Source organism: Schistocerca piceifrons, chromosome 3 (assembly GCF_021461385.2).
Source record: "Schistocerca piceifrons isolate TAMUIC-IGC-003096 chromosome 3, iqSchPice1.1, whole genome shotgun sequence".
Taxonomy (NCBI): Eukaryota; Metazoa; Arthropoda; class Insecta; order Orthoptera; family Acrididae; genus Schistocerca; species Schistocerca piceifrons.
The window spans coordinates 279,842,787-279,866,405 of NC_060140.1; the positions used below are offsets into that span (position 1 = coordinate 279,842,787).

General features: G+C 43.1%; 1 protein-coding gene across 1 annotated transcript in view; it reads left to right on the forward strand.

Annotated features, from left to right (window-relative positions):
- Nucleotides 1-23,619, forward strand: part of LOC124789894 (sodium- and chloride-dependent GABA transporter 1-like) — a 124,273-nt gene that overhangs the window by 9,753 nt on the left and 90,901 nt on the right. Inside the window, exon 2 of the mRNA XM_047257414.1 lies at nt 20,535-20,669. Within this exon, the coding sequence (XP_047113370.1) occupies nt 20,535-20,669 (135 nt within the window). The remainder of the gene's footprint in view (nt 1-20,534; nt 20,670-23,619) is intronic.

Below are 23,619 nucleotides of genomic sequence, written 5' to 3' on the forward strand. Positions count from 1 at the left end.
TTTTCTGCGAGGAGACATACATTTCCGTTGTATTGGATACTTAAACTCTGTCATTGAAAGTATCGTGTCTTTCTGCGTACATCAGCAAAACTTGCGTAGCACCAATGGCAATTCTTTTCAAATGATTGGCTTTTCACTTGTATACTTTTATGATATGCACTGACCAAAGAAATCACATGACCAGTCACGCAGCTTCGTAATTTCGTAATCCAGCTTGGTATGCTAACGTCCTCTGCGTCAATGACTTATATTTTTAAGGATTTTTCTAATGAACGCAATCCAGTGTCTGCCTTTCCCACAATTTGATGTATCCGGTTATTACAACATTAAAAGCTCAAATGCGTATACGGGTATTTTTTTACAAGTAGTTCCAGTAGTTGAGCAGCAATGGCGTGTTTACGTGCACTGCATTGCATTAGTCCTTGTTGACGGTGAGCTTTAATAAACTTTTGACATTATATCGGACAGCTTTATATCACTATGGTAAACAGAAATAGATCCCATGCCATAGTGAATGTGTCAACCATGAATATCATTATGTTGGTTTGCTCTGTCGGTTCCATGTTAGCAAATATTACAACACCATTGTTGCTACTGTTTGTAAGTATGTTTCTTTTTCACGTGGCTGCGTCTCACTTCAAAGCAGGCATGACCGAAAAGCCTGCATTTTAGGAAATTATCTTGTCTATCATAGGCGGTTTCTAGAAAATTGTAAGTGGTACATGCAACACTCTTATACTATTTCATAGCTTAAGGTCTTAGTTAAAAGACATTGTTGTACGTTTTACGAAATGCTATTTCATAGCTTAAGGTCTTAGTTAAAAGACATTGTTGTACGTTTTACGAAATGCACTCTTATACTATTTCATAGCTTAAGGTCTTAGTTAAAAGACATTGTTGTACGTTTTACGAAATGACTTTACGCCTGCCTGCGAGAGGATCTGAACTATCTGCGTGTGAACTGACACAAGAACAAGTGGCGAGTTCGCGCTGATGCCTTAACACAAATGGATGTGTTAACTTTTTTTAGTATCGATTTATGTAGAATTAAATAGTACATAAAATCATCCAATATAATATGAGGAGTAACAAGTAAGACAAAAGTAATTATTTGAGGGGCGTTCAGTAAGTAATGCAACACATTATTTTCTTAGCCAATTTCAATTGAAAGAATGCGGAATTTGTTGCGGGACTTCCAGGGTACTAGAGGGTGTTGTAGAGGGCAAAAACTGTAGAGGAAGACAGTGATTGGAATACATCCAGCAAATAATTGAGGACGTAGGTTGCAAGTGCTACTCTGAGATACACAGGCTGGCACAGGAGAGGAATTCGTGGTGGTCCGCATCAAACCAGTCAGATGACTGAAGGTTTAAAAAAAAAAAAAAATAAAAACCATCGGTATTATATGAGAACTCGTTGTAAGTTTGTTCAAACACAATAGGAGTTTGGGCAGTGGTAAGATTTAACGCTATTACCTCTATTGTTTCATGAAATTGTCAAATTTTAAGTGGGGCTACATGTTCATCTTGTTCTAATTTCTTGCGTATCTATTGCTCTCGCGCCTCTCGAGTCAACACGTCATTGTTCAGGCAAGCTCAGTTCGAACACAAGTGTCATTTGCCCAGCCCTAGCTCGTATCCTTTGTGCATGGTAATAATGCAAGCCGATTTCTCTTGCGACATTTAAAACAAGGCGATGGGTGACATTGGCATCGTCATCTGTTGCTCTGATGTTAATTGAAGGCATTGTTCCGAAACGCTAGATTACGTCTTCATCAGAGTCCAGAGTCGTCACTGTTCTTCGCCCTCGTGTATCTGCCTCTTTGACGGTCGATGGCCCACAGCCCTAAAGTTGCTGACTGCTGATAGCCTTGTCACGCTCACAGCCCTGCATCCCACTGCTCCATAAGCAATGTGAGTCACAGCTTGCTCGTTGTCACCTTCTGATGGCCACTTCGGCGCGGTACATCACACGGTGACAAGCACAGTTGGGGACAACTGCCGCATCATAACAGAACAGCAGCTTATTCGGAGGAAACCATGCTGCTAGACACACACAAATACGTTAGCTTATCAGACAAACTTCCGTGCACTTGTAACTGAATGGCTGCCGTCTTGTGGCCGTAGTTCTATAGTAGTGCATTTCAGATCTTCAGTTATTTACATAATTTTGTTTCATGACGTTTCCTGCCCCGCTCTGACCTCATTCACTATCTTCTTCATCATCATCAGCGTCATCATCATCATCATCGTCATCAACAACAATCATTTCTATCAAATTACATGGCGTTGACTTGGACTGAACTCAGGTACGTCTGCAACTACAACTTCCTTGAGAAACGGTTTTGACCAATTGTCAGTGAGTTGTCTTGTGCGATCTTCTGCAGCTCAGGTGTTGTCCCATCTGTCTGGCAGTCTCCCTCGAGGTCAATCTCCGTCTCTTGGACTCCATTCTAGAACCACCTTTGTCCATAGGACATCATTTCGTCTGGCAACATGACCGGTCCAAATCAAATGTTCAAATGTGTGTGAATTCCTAAGGGACCAAACTGCTGAGGTCATCTGTCCCTAGACGTACACACTACTTAAACTAACTTATGCTAAGAACGACACACACACCCATGCCCGAGGGAGGAATCGATCCTCCAGCGGGAGGGATCCGCGCAGACAGTAACATGGCGTCTCTAACCGCGCGGCCACTCCGCGCGGCCATGACAGGATCATTGTCATTTCAAAGTGGCTGTCCTCTGCAGGATGTCCTTGATGTTGGCAAGTGATCTAACATTTTCTGCCCTTCTTTGTTTTGTCTTTCCTTGTAAATGGCAATATAGACATTCCCATGCCTGGCTATGCAGTTCTAAGGCTCCGTCTTCCATATTCACCAAGTTTGCATGTTTCACTGCCTGTCAGAAGGCGGAGATATACTGACCAGCACGGATGAACAATTATACAACCTTGTTTGACCTGACGGTAGTTGGAATATTCCAAACGCTTGCCAGCCTACTTTAATACGTCGAAAGATTTACGATCTTATGCCTCCCGTCGTATTTACGAGCTGACCAAGGCAGATTTATTTTCCCAAAGTGTCCTGTAGTGCGTTTTCGAGCTGTTTCCTACCCTGCCCCGTTTATCAGACATAGGTTTTCACCTGGAAAGGTGTATCTTCTGTAGCGAGGCGAGTTCCAATACCAAGTTCTGCGTAACTCTTTCACATCAACGTCCTGTATTAAATGGCGTGTTGCACCGATGTAATTAGATATGTCTTTATATTGTAGAATCAAGATACATGTCAGTATCCTATGAATGTAATCCACACATATTATAAAAAGGGATGTGTGTATGTGTGTGTGAATGCATGTTCCACATCTCCTCCTAAACCACTGGAATGATTTCAACCAAACTTGGTTCACATACACCTTGTTGCCAGGCGACAATCACTCTAGGAGTAAGAACCACCTACCTTTCAGAGGGGTGGAGGTGAAAGTGAAGCGTAGCCCGCGACGTGTGAATTCCTTGACTCCATTTACCCAGTATTTGAGAATGAGAGCGCTTAACGACTTGCGAAAAAACTTTACATATAATTTCTAACTTTGTAAGTAGGCTGTTTAGGTTTTTATGTTGGTAACTCCACGTAGCGCTCTGTATGAAAATCACTGGCTGTGTTGTGTGCAGTCTGTGGCTGGTTGGCATTGTTGGAATATTCGCTATTGTAGTGTTGGGCAGTTGGATGTGAACAGCGCGTAGCGTTGCGCAGTTGGAGGTGAGCCGCCAGCAGTGGTGGATGTGGGGAGACAGATCGCAGAATTTTAAGAGCGGACGGTCTGGACGTGTGTCCGCCAGAAAGAGTAAATTTGTAATACTGGATATCATGAACTTATATATAGCAGTCACGCGGTTCCGGACTGAAACGCCTAGAACCGCACGACCACCGCGGCCGGCTTAATAGTGTTCAAAAATGTATGTATATACACTCCTGGAAATTGAAATAAGAACACCGTGAATTCATTGTCCCAGGAAGAGGAAACTTTATTGACACATTCCTGGGGTCAGATACATCGCATGATCACACTGACAGAACCACAGGCACATAGACACAGGCAACAGAGCATGCACAATGTCGGCACTAGTACAGTGTATATCCACCTTTCGCAGCAATGCAGGCTGCTATTCTCCCATGGAGACGATCGTAGAGATACTGGATGTAGTCCTGTGGAACGGCTTGCCATGCCATTTCCACCTGGCGCCTCAGTTGGACCAGCGTTCGTGCTGGACGTGCAGACCGCGTGAGACGACGCTTCATCCAGTCCCAAACATGCTCAATGGGAGACAGATCCGGAGATCTTGCTGGCCAGGATAGTTGACTTACACCTTCTAGAGCACGTTGGGTGGCACGGGATACATGCGGACGTGCATTTTCCTGTTGGAACAGCAAGTTCCCTTGCCGGTCTAGGAATGGTAGAACGATGGGTTCGATGACGGTTTGGATGTACCGTGCACTATTCAGTGTCCCCTCGACGATCACCAGTGGTGTACGGCCAGTGTAGGAGATCGCTCCCCACACCATGATGCCGGGTGTTGGCCCTGAGTGCCTCGGTCGTATGCAGTCCTGATTGTGGCGCTCACCTGCACGGCGCCAAACACGCATACGAAAATCATTGGCACCAAGGCAGAAACGACTCTCATCGCTGAAGACGACACGTCTCCATTCGTCCCTCCATTCACGCCTGTCGCGACACCACTGGAGGCGGGCTTCACGATGTTGGGGCGTGAGCGGAAGACGGCCTAACGGTGTGCGGGACCGTAGCCCAGCTTCATGGAGACGGTTGCGAATGGTCCTCGCCGATACCCCAGAAGCAACAGTGTCCCTAATTTGCTGGGAAGTGGCGGTGCGATCCCCTACGGCATTGCGTAGGATCCGGTCCCAGGTCGACGGGCACGTGCACCTTCCGTCGACCACTGGCGACAACATCGATGTACTGTGGAGACCTCACGCCCCACGTGTTGAGCAATTCGGCGGTACGTCCACCCGGCCTCCCGCATGCCCACTATACGCCGTCGCTCAAAGTCCGTCAACTGCACATACGGTTCACGTCCACGCTGTCGCGGCATGCTACCAGTGTTAAAGACTGCGATGGAGCTCCGTATGCCACGGCAAACTGGCTGACACTGACGGCGGCGGTGCACAAATGCTGAGCAGCTAGCGCCATTCGACGGCCAACACCGCGGTTCCTGGTGTGTCCGCTGTGCCGTGCGTGTGATCATTGCTTGTACAGCCCTCTCACAGTGTCCGGAGCAAGTATGGTGGGTCTGACACACCGGTGTCAATGTGTTCTTTTTTCCATTTCCAGGAGTATATATATATATATATATATATATATATATATATATGTATATATATATATATATATATATATATATATATATATAAAACCGCGTGACTGCTACGGTCGCAGGTTCGAATCCTGCCTCTGGCGTGGGTGTGTGTGATGTCCTTAGGTTAGTTAGGTTTAAGTAGTTCTAAGTTCTAGGGGACTGATGACCTCAGATGTTAAGTCCCATAGTGCTCAGAACCATTTGAACCATTTTGAACACTATTAAGGTTCTCTATCAAAATCTTTCATTTGCTAACTATGTCTATCAGTAGTTAGTGCCTTCAGTAGTTAGAATCTTTTATTCAGCTGGCAGTAGTGGTGCTCGCTGTTTTGCAGTAGTTCGAGTAACGAAGATTTTTGTGAGGTAAGTGATTCATGAAAGGGATAGGTTATTGTTAGTCAGGGCCATTCTTTTGCAGGTATTTTTGAAAGTCAGATTGCGTTACGCTAAAAATATTGTGTGTCAGTTTATTGGATGATCAGAATAAGTAAAGAGAGAAATGTCTGAGTACGTTCAGTTTTGCTCAGCTGTTTGAAAATCAAATAAAATAGAGGTTTATCAGCACAGTAATTCATTCATTTTTCTAAGGGGACGTTTCAACTTTTAGGGAAAACCTTTGCAAAGTGATGAAAGAAAAAATGTTTGTCGCTTACGCTTTTCCACTGCTCATGCAGTAAAAGTACCGCATGTTGCATGACATTATAATTCATTACTTCCCTCCTAGTAACTGTATTTGCGGCACATTTTACAGAATGTACCACTGAATGTAAGTGCAAAATCACATCGTTTTACGACACATAGCCTAGGTCAGGAGATATGGTGTCATAAACGCTCAGACGCATGAAAAATCATCGCCTCTTGCTTCACGTTTAAATTTATTACTTCGTTGCTACTGACTCCATTCGCAACACATTTTATAGGCAGTACCCACGTATGACACTGAGCGCAGCTAAATAGTTATATCATTGAACGATACATAGCTTAGGAGATACGACGTCATAAACATTAAGCAAAGGCCAGACTTCGCATGGCATGGACGAGGATGCACAGCTGTAAATAAGTGTTTGGGTAATATCGGGGTTCTCCGCTAGTAACAAATAAAACAATTCGTTATGAAGTGAGTTCAATTTATATCACTGCAGATATATCACGCCGAAAAATCACGCGGCCATTTAGACGACACAGCGAATTTTTCATAATTTATTTGCGGCACGATCACTTCGTGACTATGTATTCCGAAATATTAAGAATTTGAGGAAGGCCCTGTAGTAAGGCATATTGAGCTTAATAACTGAAGTGGGCTCTTACGCCAGAAGACTGGTGCGCTGGCGCTTACGCAATTTCGTACTGGCCTCCCGGTGGTTGACTAATGGAAAGTCACTTGTCGGACGTCGGAGACGCAAACTGGTGAGAGGTGCAGTGCGAGCTGTGCCGGGCAGGGAGGGGGAGGGGGCGGGGGAGGTTTCTGGCGCCTAATGCGGACGTCCGGCCTGGTCAGCGCGAGGGTCACACACAGCGCCTTGCGGCCGCAGCTGCGGTCAGCTGGCCGTCCGCGCTCCCCCTCCGGCTACTGTGCAAGCTGCCGGCGGTTGCACTGCCACCTCCCAGCGCTGCCCGTTCGTTAGCCTCTCAGCTGGCACCGGTTCTAATGTGTATGTGTGACTTGAGCCTCTCACTTTTTAATAAGACGGTATGTAACTAATGAAAGCCTGCCTGTTGCAGAGAAATTAATTAAAACTGTGGTTTTCTAGTAGATAAGGAGTCAGAATAAATCTCGTAGTAGCTTTAGTGATTAACTCTGAAACACCGGTTAACACTTACAGTTGGGGATGGTAAGGGCCAGCAGTTTAAACCCAATACAAGTAAAACTGAAGTGTGTACATTCCATCTGAACGATAAATAAGCGCCGGCCAGTGTGGCCGAGTGGTTCTTGGCGCTTCAGTCTGTAACCGCGCGACCGCTACAGTCGCAGGTTCGAATCCTGCCTCGGGCATGGATGTGTGTGATGTCAAATGGTTCAAATGGCTCTGAGTACAATGGGACTTAACTTCTAACGTCATCAGTCCCCTAGAACTTAGAACTACTTAAACCTAACTAACCTAAGGACATCACACACATCCATGCCCGAGGCAGGATTCGAACCTCGAGATTACTGACATGTATGTCTTATGCTTGCCGTAAAGGTGGATTTCTTGAACGGATACTGGCACGTCTTCCATTAGTTCACGGTATTACCTAAGAAAGGCCTCGCTTCTACAAACTGCGGGTGGACAGATGTTGCTCAGCAACAGAAGCCAATAAATGGGACAGATGTGGCCGAGCGGTTCTAGGCGCGGCAGTCTGAAACCGCACGACCGCTACGGTCGCAGATTCGAATCCTGCCTCGGGCATGGATGTGTGTGATGTGCTTAGGTTGGCTATGTTTAAGTAGTTCTAAGTTCTAGGGGACTGATGACCTCAGATGTTAAGTTCCATAGTGCTCAGAGCCATTTGAACCATCTGAAGACCCCATCTGGGGCTGTTCGGCCGCCTAGTGCCGCCCTTTCTATTTGACACAACTTCGGCGACTTGCGCTTCGCTGAAACTGAGATGAAATGATTAGGACAACATAAACACTTAGCTCCGAGCGAACAAAATCTCCAACGTCGCCGGGAATAGAACCTGCCGTCTACATGCTGCAGCGACCACTAGCTGCACACTTTCAATTATAGATTCACCTATATAGGAAATAATTGTTCAGTGCCCTTCCGAAGATTTGAATGAATTCCAGTGGATCAAAGTCTGCATCGGTCAGACGTATTGCGACGTATACCTAAGTTCATTTAATGTACGCCGCTCGTGAAATATTTACTATCGTAGCGTTATTAATTTGTAAATACTTTTTCAGGTGTGCAATGCCTTTTAGCAATGAAGAATTAGCTGCTGTCAATGTACTAATTTATAGGTAAAGCAGCAGAACTCATCTGGATCTACTATTCTGAAACTAAAGACAAAAATACAAGCGAAAAACGCGTAGTTGCTGATGCATCTTCAGGGCTGTGTGGCAATGGTCGAAGAAACTTTTCGGTTCTGACCTTTTTTCCGGAGGTGCGTAGCCGAAACCTCAGAAACCGAAAAGTTTCTTCGACCACGGCCACACAGCCTGGAAGATGCATCAGCAACTATTACATGCGGTTGTGAAGTCTTCATTATATAAAAACAGCATAGTATCATGCAATGAAATTGATTTGATATTTACCTCTCGGTCATTTATTACATCTACATGTGCATGAATACTCTGAAAATCACACTTAAATACCTAACAGAGGTTTCGTCGAACCAACCACCTTCACAATAATTCTCTATTATTCCAATCACGAATAGCGCGCGGAAAAAATAAAACACCTATATCGTTCCGTGCAAACTCTCATTTTCCTTATTTTATTATGATGATCGTTTCTACCTCCGTAGCTCGGCATCAACAAAATATTTTCTCGTTCAGAGGAGAAAGTTCGTGAGAAAATGTCAGTGCTAAGAGTCAAGCAACACTGCGTGAAATAAACGCAAAAATCAACGTGGGACGTACCACGACCGTACCTTTAGGATAGTGCGGCGAAACTTGGCGTTAATGGGCTATAGCAACAGACGATAGACGAGAGTGCCTTTGCTAACAACACGACATCGCCTGCAGCGTCTCTCCTGGGCTCGTGACTATATCGGTTAGACCTCGATGATGTTGGTTTGTGGGGCGCTCAACATCGTGGTCATCAGCGGCCGTAGAAGTTCCCAATGTTTCCATTTACAGTCTCGCCACGGCCCCAATGATGATGAGGACAACACAAACATCCACTCCCCGGGCGGAGAAAATACCCGACCCGCCCGGGAATCGAACTCGAGATCCCGTGATCAGGAGACAGCAACGCTAGCCACTAGACTGCGAACTGCGGACGTATTGGTTAGACTGTAAACGACTGAAAACCCAAAGTCTGGTCAGATGCCGGCCGGGGTGGCCGAGCGGTTCTAGGCGCTACAGTCTGGACCCGCGCGACCGCTAGGTTTAGGTAGGTTTAAGTAGTTTTAAGTTCTAGGGGACTGATAACCCCAGAAGTTAAGTCCCATAGTGCTCAGAGCCATTTGAACCAATCTGGTTAGATGAGTCCCCATTTCAGTTGGTAAGAGATGATGGTGGGGTTCGACTGTGGCGCAGACCCCACGAAGCCATGGACCCAAGTTGTCAACAATGCACTGTGCAAGCTGGTGGTGGATCCGTAATGGTGTAGCCTGTATTTACGTGGAATGTGCTGAGTCCTCTGGTCCAACTGTTGGAGACCAACTGTTTGCTTCCAGATGTTTCACGCCTTACACACCATCTGTGCGATGGAGCAAAAAACGTGATTTATCTGGAAAGGCCACCTGTCATCAATCAGTGAAAGTGCAGCTGCGGTATTGGCGTGCAAATTCCAGCCTTCGTCGCTGCTGAACAGCAGTCAGCATGGATGGATGAACCAGGCGCGCCGGCCGGTGTGGCCGAGCGGTTATAGGCGCTTCAGTCTGGAACCACGAGACCGCTACGGTCGCAGGTTCGAATCCTGCCTCGGGCATGGATGTATGTGATGTCCTTAGCTTAGTTAGGTTTAAGTAGTTCTAAGTTCTAGGGGACTGATGACCTCAGATGTTAAGTCCCATAGTGCTCAGAGCCATTTAAACCATTTTGAACACTATTAAGGTAAATACATTGTTTCTTCTCTATCAAAATCTTTTGAACCAGGCGCTTGCTGCACAGGCCAACACGCAGCAACGTTTGCTGAGGAGAGATTTTGGTACCCCTCAGTTCATCAGCGCGGCCATTTGATCAACAGTTGCATGTCTTTTCGTCCGAACACATCTCCGCAGCCATTATTCACTTTTGTCATCTATGGGCCGTGGTGCACCGCAGCAGACTCGCCGCTGGTTCTGCATAGCGCCACTTTGCCATGCACGGTATACTTTAACCACGGCGGCATGTGAGCAGTTTACAGACTTAGTCATTTTGGAAATGCTTTCACCCTTGACCTGGAAGTCAACGCTCATGTCCTTTTGGACGTCAGATAAATCTCTCCGTTTCCGCCTTACTTAAAAGTTTGCACTGTATTTTAAATCCCCCGAAATGTTTTATATACCCTCCACTGCTCGTGCTGCCACCACCTGTCTGTGAGAGGTTGATGCACGTTTGCCTCGAACACATGCTTTGGTAACATTAATGTGACAGGTTCGTGTAAGACAAAGTTTTGCCGCGCGTGATTAGCCGAGCGGATGCTGGCACGGTAGCTCAGCGTGTTCGGTCAGAGGGTTAGCTGCTCTCTGTAATAAAAAAAAAAAACTGAGTCAATCGATCAACAAAGAACTTAAACGGATGTCTTACGACGTCCGCCCCGAGCAGATGCAACGAACAAAAGCGAACAAAATGAAATAAAAATAAAAAAAAAGAAGCGGTCTAAGGCGCTCCAGTCATGAACTGTGCGGCTGGTCCCGGCGGAGGTTCGAGTCCTCCCTCGGGCATGGGTGTGTGTGTTTGTCCTTAGGATAAATTAGGTTAAGTAGTGTGTAAGCTTAGGGACTGATGACCTTAGCAGTTAGGTCCCATAAGATTTCACACACATTTGAACATTTTTTTGAAGACAATGGTTTGACCAATGAACACTAACACTAAGTAATAAGAAGCGCGAAATAGTCCAGAAGAATGGAAGACATTCTGGCGAACGTGCACAGCCATACTCTACAAACCATTGTGAAGTGCATGGCAGAGGGTATTTCGCATTTTATCATGTATTAAGTCGGATTTCCTAGGTGCAGGTATTTTGCGCCGCGTAGCACGAAATGTGCCTGGCGTAGTACATCGTCCCTCGACAGTGACATAATAGTGAAGGTGTTTTCTGACAGAACGCAATGCGCAGTACGCCAGCGCTTTACCTCAGGCGAGACAGACCCACTGGTTGTGGACGAGTCTAATGCGTTGTACTCTGTGTTCTAGTGAAGCAATTGCTGCAACTCAGGTAATGTTTTCGTGCAATATGACTGCAAAACGTGCTAAAACCTACAAGTGCATTTCATTGCCGAGGAAGATGAACTGTTAATTGACGCCGTGTCTGTACATATACATGTATGGGACTCGATCAATCCAAACTTTAAATATACGCTCAAGAAAGACATGGTATGGACGAAAGTAGGGGAAAGTTGTCAATAAGAGAAACAGGGAATCTGAAATGAAATACAGAGTGTTTCAAAAAGGACTTTGCAACATTGAAAATTCATATAAATTAATTCATAGTGTCTACAGAGGTGATTGTAATGTCAATTTGTAGGGAAATACATCAAGTTTTGTCTCGCATAGTTCGCTAGTGCCGAATCGCACCGTAAGGAGCACTAGCGGCAGTTGCGTTTAAGGTGGCTGCCTTCACTGGACCCGAGAGTGTTAACTGTGTGTTTTGGCTGGAAGAATCGAATTCGGGGACAACAGTTCAGCGTAATTTCCGTACCAATACGCTAAAGATCCTCCTAGCAGGCCTACAGTTCATGAGTGGCATAAATGTTTTGTAGAAACAGGGTGCTCGGTAAGACATGGGAAATCATCAGGTCGTCCAAGCACGTCTGACGACGTCGTTGAACGAGTGAGGCAACGTTTTGTCAGCAGCCCTACGAAATTGAGCCGGCGTGCATCTCGCGAACTGCAAATCCCACCTACGACTGTTTGGAATGTGTTGAGAAACCGTTTGCATTTGAAGCCGTATAGATTGACGATCGTACAAGCAATAAAAGACACTGATAAAATTGCTTAAATCGATTACATCAGGATTAACATTTCTTGGACAAAATCATCTTTTCTGACGAGTCGACTTTTCACTTAAGTGGCAATGTCAACACACATAACTGTAGGATTTGGAGCAGTGAAAATCCACATCAAACATTGCAATATGTTCGTGATAGCCCTAAACTGAACGTTTTTTGTGCATTGAGCAAGAGCAAAGTGTATGGCCCCTTTTTTTCCGTGAGAGAACCATCAATGGGATAGTGTACCTGGACATGTTACAACAGTTTTTGATACCACATATCGATGAGGATGACCAAGAACTAAATGTTTAGTTCACGCAAGTTGGTGCACCACCCCACTACTTGGCTGACGTCCAGGATTTTCTCAGTGACCGCTTTCCACTTCAATGGATTGGCCGTGATGCGCCCCAATTACATGGCCCCCACGTTCCCCAGATCTGACACGACTCCATTTTTTGTATGGCGATTCATCAAGGATATCGTATTTGTGCCTCCTGTGCCGGCTTATCTATCTGGACTTAGAGCAAGAATTTACGCCGCTACTGAACAAATTACATCTGCAATGCTACGGCGAGTTTGGGATGAAATTGACTTCTGATGGATGTGGGATGTGTGCAGGATAACCAATGGAAGCCACATACATCTATAGTTCAAGTAAAAAATCTTTGTGTGTTTCCCTACAAAATAACACTAAACCCAGCTGTATATCTTATTTCAACAAATTAATATGAATTTTTAAAGTTGTAAAGTCCTTTTTGAAACACCCTGTAACGCTATCGTAGGCAGTTGTTTACAGATAAGATAACATATTTCGTCTTTCATTTGTTTGTTTTTCATTAATTGTTTTTATTAACGTTATTTATCATTTATGCAGATAATATTTTCAGTTATACATTTTAATATACCATTGTTCTAATACATTATAATTATTAAAATTAAAAATACAGCATTATTACCAATATGTAAGTTAGTTATTATAGTATGACGTTATTAATAAGAACTATAAGAAATCTCCTGTACAGAATGACCCAAAAGTCCGTTAACATTTGAAAATTCAATACCTCATGGAATAATGTAGGTAGAGTGGTAAAAATTGGCACACACATTTAAAATGACATGGAATTTCATTGAAACCAAAACAGTATACAAAATGACCAATTGACGGCGTTTCATATAATACAAAAGCAATAATTAGCATAACAATTGCTTTCTTAGCAAACACAGTGTTCATTCTATCAACTGGTCAATATGTCGGCTGTCATTCATAGACAATACCTGTCGTCGAAGTAGAATGTTGTGAACAGCACTGTACAGCATATCAGGAGATATTCTGAGAAATTGTTGTCGGTGTTGTCTGTTTGTGTCCTTAATGAGATTGGACGATCGCGGCAGACTTGTGCGTTCAGATAACCCCACAACCACTAATCACATGGACTGACGTCTGGGAACCTGGGAGGCCAAGCATGACAGACTTTGGCGGCTCAGCACGAGGTCCACAAGAGATCTTTCACACGAGTAGCAAAATGGGGTGGAGCGCTGTCCTGCAAAAAATCGTACTTTCCTATAGGTGTTCATCAACCAGGCTAGGGATGATCTGACGCCTCTCTCTACAGCTCATTTGTACACGATTCTCAAGCGGCATTACTGACGCGTTGCTGTCAAGCGCCATCTGTTGGCCAGCTTTTGCACTCGTTTTCGGTTTCGGTAAAATTCTGTGTCATTTCAGGCTGGTCTGTCAGTTTCTGTCTCTCTGCCTCCATTATTCATTGAATTAGTGCATTTTCAAATGTTAATGAACTTCTAGATCACTCTGTACTTTATTTCATTGTATTCTATTTATCTCTTGCACCTGGTGGTATAGTGGTTTCGCGCTGGATCGCAAAGCCCCTAGTTCGATAACCGATAGGGTCGGAGATTTTCTTTTCTCTTGAACTGGGTGTTTGTGTTGCCCTCATCTTTTCAACTCATCTTCGTAACTAAAGAACAACTCCAAATGGTTTGCCGCGCTTGGTAGCCTTGTGGTCTAGGGCGCCTTGTCACGGTTCGCACAGCTCCTCCAGTCGGAGGTTCGAGTCCTCTCTCGGACATGGGGGTGTGTGTCGTCCTTAGCGTAAGTTAGTTAAATTTAGAATAAGTAGTGCGTAAGCCTAGGGACCGATGACCTCAGCAGTTTTGTCCCATAGGCCTTACCACAAATTTCCAAAAATTTTTCCAAATGGGTTCTCCCGGCCAATAATGCCACAACATCAGTTCATTTCATTTAATTACCTCAGAGTAAGGACCAGTTTTCCAGCAGGTGATATTGATAACTAGGCCTCGTTGCAAGTGTCTGACCTCAGGTTCTCTTCCACAAACCTCGGAAGCGATGCAAACTGACGACGAGTAGATCTGAAATATACTTTGAACTTCTTTTGGTTGTCGATGAAATGGCTGTTAATTAATACGTTCAACACACCCTCATTCTCTCGGCTCAAAAACATGGTGCTGATTTTTTTCTGCGCTTCGCGTAAGTCTAGAGCAAGTTAATTTTCTTCATCGTCCATAATACAGGGTGATGATATTACAGACTTTCAGAATGATAGAGAAGGGTACATGTATCAATCTGAAGTAAGGGACCCTGGTCTCGAAACGATCGACTCGGACGTTTCAAGCGAAAGTCGTTCCGATACCTCTGACCATGGAATACGTGCACCGATATTGTTGTTGCTAAGATTTTAGGGTAGACACTTCCAATGAGATGGGTAATGACGTAACTAATCCGATGCAGATGGTCTACTATGTAATGACATGGGTAGTCCTGGCGTGCAATGTCGGTACTGTAGTAGGCCGCATTCTTTGCTTACAGGTTGAAGTACTAACGTCAATCAGCCCTGATCAAATGGAGTTACACCCGCTAATGGAACTTGGGGACATGTGTTTCGTGTAAGGGCAAGCAAATTGAAGCAGCAGAGAAATGGAAAGACTGTACAAGACCAAATATCCGAGAAGAAACCATCAGGCTCACACCATGTTTCCAAGACTGTCCGAACGATAAAGTGAAAGAGTGCAATTGGTACCACAGGACGGCAAACTACACGGACTCACGACTTGGAAGATACAGCGCTTATTCGAGTGGATGAAGCATCTGCAATCAGCACTCGATCAGTTGCACATAAAATGAATGCTTCGCGGAGTACTTTGTGGCGAGTATAACTGGAAATGCAGCTACACCCCAAAATATGCATGCTTTGACTCCTGATAACTTCGGACCTCGTGTCGTGTTCAGCCAATGGTTCCTGTAGCGCCTTACAGTCGGTCCTAATTTTCCTGCGTATCAACTTTTCACGGATGAAGCCTATTTTACCACAGACGAAATGCTAAATCTTCGCAATGTCCGTGTTTGGACTGATGAGAATCCCCACGCTTCAGTTGTGAACAGCCGTCAACGCAGATTACACAAGCTGCATTTTTTCGGTTGTATCATGTTCTATTGATGGATTCCTATGTATGTTTGTACGATGAATCCATAAATGCCCTTAGTTTTCTTCCATCTCGCCAAAACTTTGGCAAATTGCAGTTGTTCAAAATGTGTTATACTTTTAAAAAATCACAGAAATAAGACGTATTTGACAGATTTAAATACATAGGACACGCTTTTATCTGTCGGTTGATGATGAAAACGAATCGTTGGTATCATAAACCGGCAGATGGCAGCACTTTCGTCACTAAACGTGTTGTACATCTCAACTGTCAGTGTTGGCGGAACCGTTCGTATGACGTTTCCTCGCGATCAAAAGTGTTTGTGTCGGCGGATATACACTAAAAAGCAAACATACAGTGTTCGAAATGGCCTCAAGAGGCTCTAAAAAGTCTGTAGATTTATTTTGTTCCGTTTCTGGTGAGTTAATGGAGTTAAATTTAAAAAGGACATACGACATCGTTCGTGTGGCAAGTGTACCTCGCGTATTTCGGTGTAAAAGTAACAAATCAAGGCAAATCTTGGGAACTCTATGTTTGCTGTACGTGTGTTGAAGGACACAGAACATCTGAAAGCGTGATTCGGTTTCAACAGAGTCGCTGTACTCAGAATACAATTTACATGTTCACTCACCAGATTTTGTGAGCATTAAATAATTGAATGGCGCCGGTTGGTGTTTTCTGCGACCTATATCAGGCATTTGACTGTGTGAATCACAGTATTATCCTAGATAAACTGGTGTTTTATGGGATTGATGGTATAACCAACCAATGGGTAATGTCATATCTAACTACAAGAATGCAGAAAGCTGTACTTACTAAATCAACCAATATGGCAGAGGAACGTAATTCTGATAGGGGAGAAATCACCTATGGGGTTTCCCAAGGCTCAATCTTAGGTCCACTGTTGTTACTCATACATGTAAAAGATCTTCGGTCCAATATACAAAAAGCAAAATAAGTTCTTTTTTCAGACGTCACTAGTATTTTAATCACTTTAAGCATGTACACAGAAACAGAAAAAATGGTAAACATAGTTCTTAAAAGTATCATTGACTGAGTTTCTGTGAATGGTCTCACCCTCAATTTTAAAAAGACACATGTTCAGTTCTGCACATCTAAGGGTACTACACAAAAAATAAGTGTAACACATGGCGAGGAAATAACAAGTTGGGTGGAAACTTCAAAATTCTTAGTTGTCAATATCGATGAGAATTTAAACTGGGAAAAGCACATTTTGGAACTCCTAAAGCAACCTACTTCAGCTACATTTGCACTTAAAATCATCGCAATCTCAGAGAGAGACAAATCAGTAAGTTGACATATTTTACACATTTCCATTCATAATGTAACGTGGAAAAAATTTCTGGGATAACTTATATTTAAGAGTGGGTCTTCATTACTCAAAAACGTGTTGTAAGAATAATATGTAGTGCTCAGTCACGATCATCTTGTAGACATCTGTTTAAGAAATTGGGCAGTCTCATTGTTGACTCACAGTATATTTATTCCCTCATGAAGTTTGTTGTACATAACCCACCAAAGTTCAAAAGGAACAACGATGTACATAATTACAAAACCAGAAGCAAAAATTACATTCATTACTCCACATTAAGGTTATCTTTAAGGAGAAAAGGAGTGCATAATGCTGCAACTAACATTTTTGATCGCTTGCCCAGTGAAATAAAATGTCTGACAGAAAGCAAAGTAAAATCCAAAAAGTTTCTGCTCGACAACGCCTTCTATTCCGTAGAAGAATTTCTATTATAGTAATGTGTAAAAGGTGGTGGGTAGGAACTACTAACTCTCTTCTATATATTACTTTTTCTTAATGAAAGGGGCTTAGAAATGTTCAGCTCGTAACCATATGTACAAATTAATTTATAATGTGAATGTAAAATGACTCGATCAACCTCATTACGATTTATCGTGCAAAATGGTACTTGTAACATGAAACTAACTAACTATGGAATGTGGAGAGAGCGCTTCAGTCCCTCTCTGCACTCTGTAATTAGTCTAATCTCATGTCTGCGGTCCCTTTGGAAGCGATACCTAGGGGACTGATTCATAGATCCTTTACTTAATAGTAGTTCTTGAAACTTAGTATGCTTTCGCGGCATAATTGACACCTGTCTTCAAGTGCCTGCCATGTCAGGTTTTTCAATACTGCCGTGACTCCTTCCCGTCCTTCATATCTGTGACCATCCGTGCTGGCTTCTTTGATGATGAGCATAATGAAAGCACGACTTCAGAAACGCTCTGTTATTGTGCGTTGCTATTTAAATATAACAACTGACTAAACATCAGAAATTTGAGACTCATCAGATGGATATTATTAAAATTCTAACAGCTGCTACCACTCAAACATGAGTTGGGTGCGAAGGTGGATTCGTAATTGGCAGGGGTGAAGGGGAGGGAAACGTCGTGAAGCACAATTGAAGACATGCGCGGAAAAACGGGCTAACCCTCAAATGTAAAAGCTCAGAGACAAGTGCTGCCATCAGTTGCTGGGTTGGGGAACTAACCGAATTGGCATTTGTCTCACCCCTAAATGATGTTTAGGGGTGAGACCAATGTCAATTTTGATAGTTCCCATACCCAGCAACAGATGGCAACACTTACGTTAGACCGTTTTTTTGCGCATGTCTTCGATTCCTAATCGCCAGCCGTTGCGCCAACCTTCTGGATTAAATTCCAAACCTCCCTGAAACATCTCAAGAATTGAAGACATGATGTGGCTGTACATAGCGATCTGTCAGTCGGACTGCTACGTTAAGCCTGAAGACAACATTGGTGCTGTTCGACAAAGCATGTTCTATACTAGCAACGGGTTTCTCCGCCTCCCTTCTCCCTCGTTATCATGAACATAACATATGCATTACTGTCCACGTACTTTTCACAGCTAACTACTCTAAACACACACTTGGCACGCAAGTCGCCGAAATGGCTTGCACCTGGCGTGTGCCACGAATGGGAAAAAAATTGACAAATGTATATTTAACTCTAACGATATAGATGTGATGCACAGTGACGTCAGTGGGCAGTGACGTCAGTGGGGAGTTCACTGGGAACACTTCAGAGAGCCACACACTATTCGTTCTGGCCATTGTGCTGCTTAGCTAAATCGGCCAACTAACCAGCTGTCTCAGGTCATTAACGAGCCAAACCAGGTCGCTGAACACTTAATAAACTGGCAAGAGTTAGACCCACATCACGCGGTGTCTTCCTTTCCTGGTCCGCTAATTTCTTCTACTGCTATGGCGTCATCATGAGTTCACGTCCTGTATCTGGTTCCCAGATTGCGTGGCAGTAGCCTCAATCATCGCTTTCATATCCCCATCATCTGTGTATCACTCCTAGCTCAAGACTTGCATTCCCGGTGTTTTAGATTCACTATGCCAAGGCAGTCACCGTCACAAACACCAAGCATCTCAATGGTTTGTAACTGGAAGTATTCCTCATGTCCTTCCAAATACATCATGATCGAGCGAGCAAGGTCTTGCAGTGGGAAAACAAGCGGGTTCGTTTTTTAGAATAGTGGTGACAAAATCCCCCTCCACCCATCCTATTTTAGAATTCCCATGTATTTCCTAGAGCAGTCCAGGTGACTAACAAAGCTACCCGTCCAACGAAACTATTACTTCGTCTCTTATGACGTAGATTAGAAGGTGAGCTCTAACGTTTGCCTAAGTTCTCACTTTTACCATCTTCTTAGAAGTTGTCATAGTGAAGGTACATACCAAGTAAACCCATACTGTCTCTCTTTCTCTCTCAAACGAGGGACTACTTCTGAAGAGCTTCGTCGTATCCTAAGTACCAGACCTACTTTTAATGTCTTTCTGGAACAAAGTGCCCGAGTTTAAACTTATGGAGGCATAGTGTGTTCATTGATATCAGTGTGAATTCATTGCTTGCGCTAATGCGCAAGGCATGTAGGTGTCAGATGTTTCCTGAAGGAGGACAAGAAGAGGGGATTCTGTTTCTTCACAAACTCGTTCAACTGGTCTGGGCCTACTGGATTTTTTCTAGTGGGGTCAAATGAAAACTATTATGAAAGAGACAGCTGCCAAGACGGAACTGAATCTCCTGGCAAGAATTTAGCGGAGTTGTTCCAATGCGTACGCTACACCATTTCATGCATGAATAAAATCTATCTAAGGGACGCCACTTTGAACTCCAGTTGTGCAAGTTCCGCAGATGAATCATCGCAAAATTGCATTTTCTTATATTTTCATCGTCATCATCAGACCATCAGTAAACTTGAAATTTTCTCATTTTCACTTACAATTTTCAACTCGCTCACATTTGGAAGAGGGTTTCCTGGTTTCCTAGTCTTATACATTTACCCTTCTCCATCGTCCCTGGGGATTCGTATCACCATCATGGGAATGCCCCGTACGTTCTTTAGTGCTCGATTTGCTTAACTGCAAAAGGTGTATTCGTAGGTAAAAGATGAATTGCTGTTTCTAAGCCAATAACGGATTCCATGTCACAACTGTAACTGTCGTCATGATTTACGGACCACTGACAGACAGAGAATTCACTATAGCTGAAATAGTATGAATGGCTTGCCCAAATCGTCGTAATCGTTCTAAATTATATATGTTGCTGCTTTCCGATCTGGACCTCTGCTTAATGTTGCATACTTGGAAGAGTTATGAGGAACGTGATTATTTTAAGTGTAGACTGCAAGCAGTTCATTTAAAGCGATCGAGATCTGTGCCCTGTTGCACTGTTTTTGTCTCACTTCTTATAAAAGTGGATTTATAGGCCTTGCATCCATGTTTCAAAAATATTTTCCATATGGGCCGTACTTTTAGTAGAAACCTACAGCATTAGCCCAAGTTTCATAGTATCGCTTAACCGCACCTGCTAGCTATAACTAGCATTGACAACCCGATATTGTGTGTTGTGTTTCAGGAGCGTTCCTGGTGACGTACGCGATCGCCATGGTGTTCTGCGGCATGCCCATCTTCTTCCAGGAGGTGGCCATCGGGCAGTACCTGGGAGCCGGCGGCATGACACTCGTGGGGCAGCTTGTGCCCATCCTGCAAGGTGAATGCTGCCTCTGCTACACCTACCACTAAGTCATTTAGGTTCCACAAATGTTTCAGTATTTTGCATAAAAAATTGGCCAGGTGCGAGTATGACCCGAGCACTGAGGGTTCCGTACAAACTATCTATATAAACAGTTCATCAATTCCTGGAATCGATATTAATAGAGGCAAGATATCTGTCCCAGGGGTACCAATATTTTCGAGAATGTTTTAATTTGAAGAATATAAATATGCCATAGAGTCATGCAGGAGGCAGACGACCATTATAATAATCAGCAGTTCTCCATTCAGGCTGGCTGGGTGGCAATGATGGAAGTCAAACATCCGGCAATGAATGACTTTATTCTTCATATGATACGTTTCAGAATTTATCCATCATCACACATCCAAGAGTGATTACTGTGCATAGAAATGGCTTTTAAAGTTATGTGTGAAACAAACATTCGCAGACTATCTGATGATGGATAAAGTCCAAAACGCGTCATATGGGCAACAAAGTCATGTCTTGTCTGATGTTTGACTGTCAGCCTGAATGCAGAACTACTGATTGTTTCAATTTCAAGTTTGACGTCGGATAACAAATGACAAAGAAATATTTTTTTAGCATGATATCATTTCAGATTAACAATTTTCGATTTTTTTTCTTTTACTTGTACTGTAAGACCGGCTTTTTGCCAAATTTCATGATTCTAGATTAGCAGGAAGTACCCTATAGGTTTTGATAAGTGATTTTGCGAGTATCAACATATGTGACATAAATGGCCGTATCTTTTGATTGCATTGACTTAAAACCTTCAAATTTTTATACTACCATTGTGACTTAAGTTTCAACTTCATAAGTCTACCCGTTCTTGAGGAAAATAGGTCTTAACAGGCGAACGGATAGACACTGATAACAAATGACAAAATTTTTTTTTCATGTAATATGATTACAAATTTACAGTTTTCGGATTTTTTCCTTGGCTGTACTGTGAAGCCGTGCTTCTTGCCAAATTTCGTGGTTCTAGGCCAACGGGAGGTACCCTATGTATTTTGATGAGTGAGTTTACGAGTATTAGTTATGTGACATAAATGATCGTACATTTTGATCGCGTTCACTTAGAAGTTTCAATGTCTTACACCACCAAAGTTCCATAGATATTAGTACCTGACACAAATTTCAGGTTGATATGTCCACCCGTTTCTTGAGATAAACGATTTTGAGCAGTCGAACAGACGGATAACAAAGCGATCTTAAAAGGGATCCGTTTTTACAGAGTGTTGCACAGAACATTAAAATTGACTTTTTGTGTGAATCTCATGTCGAGGAGCAAAGCATCCCAAGAGAGTGAAGTAGTGGAACACAAAAAGAGAGAGGCAGACAGATAAATCTGGTTGACTAGGTAGGTCTTACTAGCGATGGTCAATGTTAGTATGTGGAGTGTCTGAGGACCTTACTGGTAAACTTTTAGGGACGGCAGGACACACACTGAGGATCATTTCTATTTAGTTACATGTTGTAGTGATAGAATATGGTCAAGTCTTAGAATGGGCGCCAATTCTGTAACTGGTGGAGTCTGATTAATGTTAATCATTTATTAACTGTGAGGTAATAGCACTTGAGTGATATAGTTGCAATTATTTTAATAAATAAATGGATTAGTCATGCCAGTTGCAGGGTGTAACATGCAGTTTCAATAATGAATAACTATCTCATGACGCATCCACTGCATGGATGTTTGTCATTTTTTACTGGAATTGAATTACAAATTAAAGCTTTGTTTCTTAGGTTACTGTTTTCCTGGGCTCTGTTTCTTCTCAGAGTTATGGTGATCTCATGTTGTTTCTGTACGAAGAAAGCTGTAGTTTTCCAAGACTGTTTGGTTTGTCGAGTCACGTCAGCGACGAAATAATAATAACTTGTTCCTTTATCCAACCGTATTTCAGAATTGTCAGTCGACTGGTTCACAAATAGTGTACAACTTCCACATTAATATAACTGCTCACATGTGCTACAAATCCAACTGTTGTCATCTCTGCACAAAACACTTCTTCGTATTTCTAACAAAAGATTTCAGAAGACTGCTTTCTGCAACTCTTCTTCCCGCCAAATCCGAGAGAAAGATCAAAGATTACATTTTTAGGGTAGATAGTATAAATAATGCATAGTGCTGACAAAGACATTATTTATAGTAACTGCTACACGTTCAACAGAACTTTGTGGAAAATAGGTTTACATATTTTCGCATTAAAGCTTCAGAATTATCCTAATCACATAAAATATAAACAGTAACGTATGAAACATAAAATTTTGCTGCACAAAGTTTTTTATGCGCTTCTTATCTTACAAATGAAAGTATCAATACCCATCGGTATCAGAGAGGTTCATAATGCGTATTACGCTTGATTACATCACAAGTGATGTAAATAGAGCATGTCATTATTTATTTATTTGCATAAGGCATTCTATGTTGGACCACTACTAGTTAATTTCAGTTCTCTTTCCAAAACACAATTACAAAACAATATCTCTCCATCCCTCTAATTAAAATAAGAAAATAATAATGTGCACATTAAATTAATAAAAATACCTTGGGGCCGTTTTTCCTGGATTTGTGGTTGTTGTTACCTCTGAGATAAACAGATCATTGGCAGGCAGACTACTACGGGAGATTCGTTGCTCCGCCCACCTGTCAACTGTTGGCATCGTTGCCGGGCAGCGGGTCTTGAGTGAATGCTGTCCTGGCACTCTGTACGTCCTACCTGACAGATAATTTTTACGGGCACAATAAAAGTCCTCACCAACCCATCACCAGACGGTCAAGTCCCTCGCTCACGACACGGCAGCAAAAATGTCTCATGATGCCTAGACCATAGAGGACCTTGAAGATAAAGTTTTGATACGACGTAGCCTGTCATATTCTTGATATGTGACTTAAGTTATAGCTTTCCGTCGTAATTAATGAAAC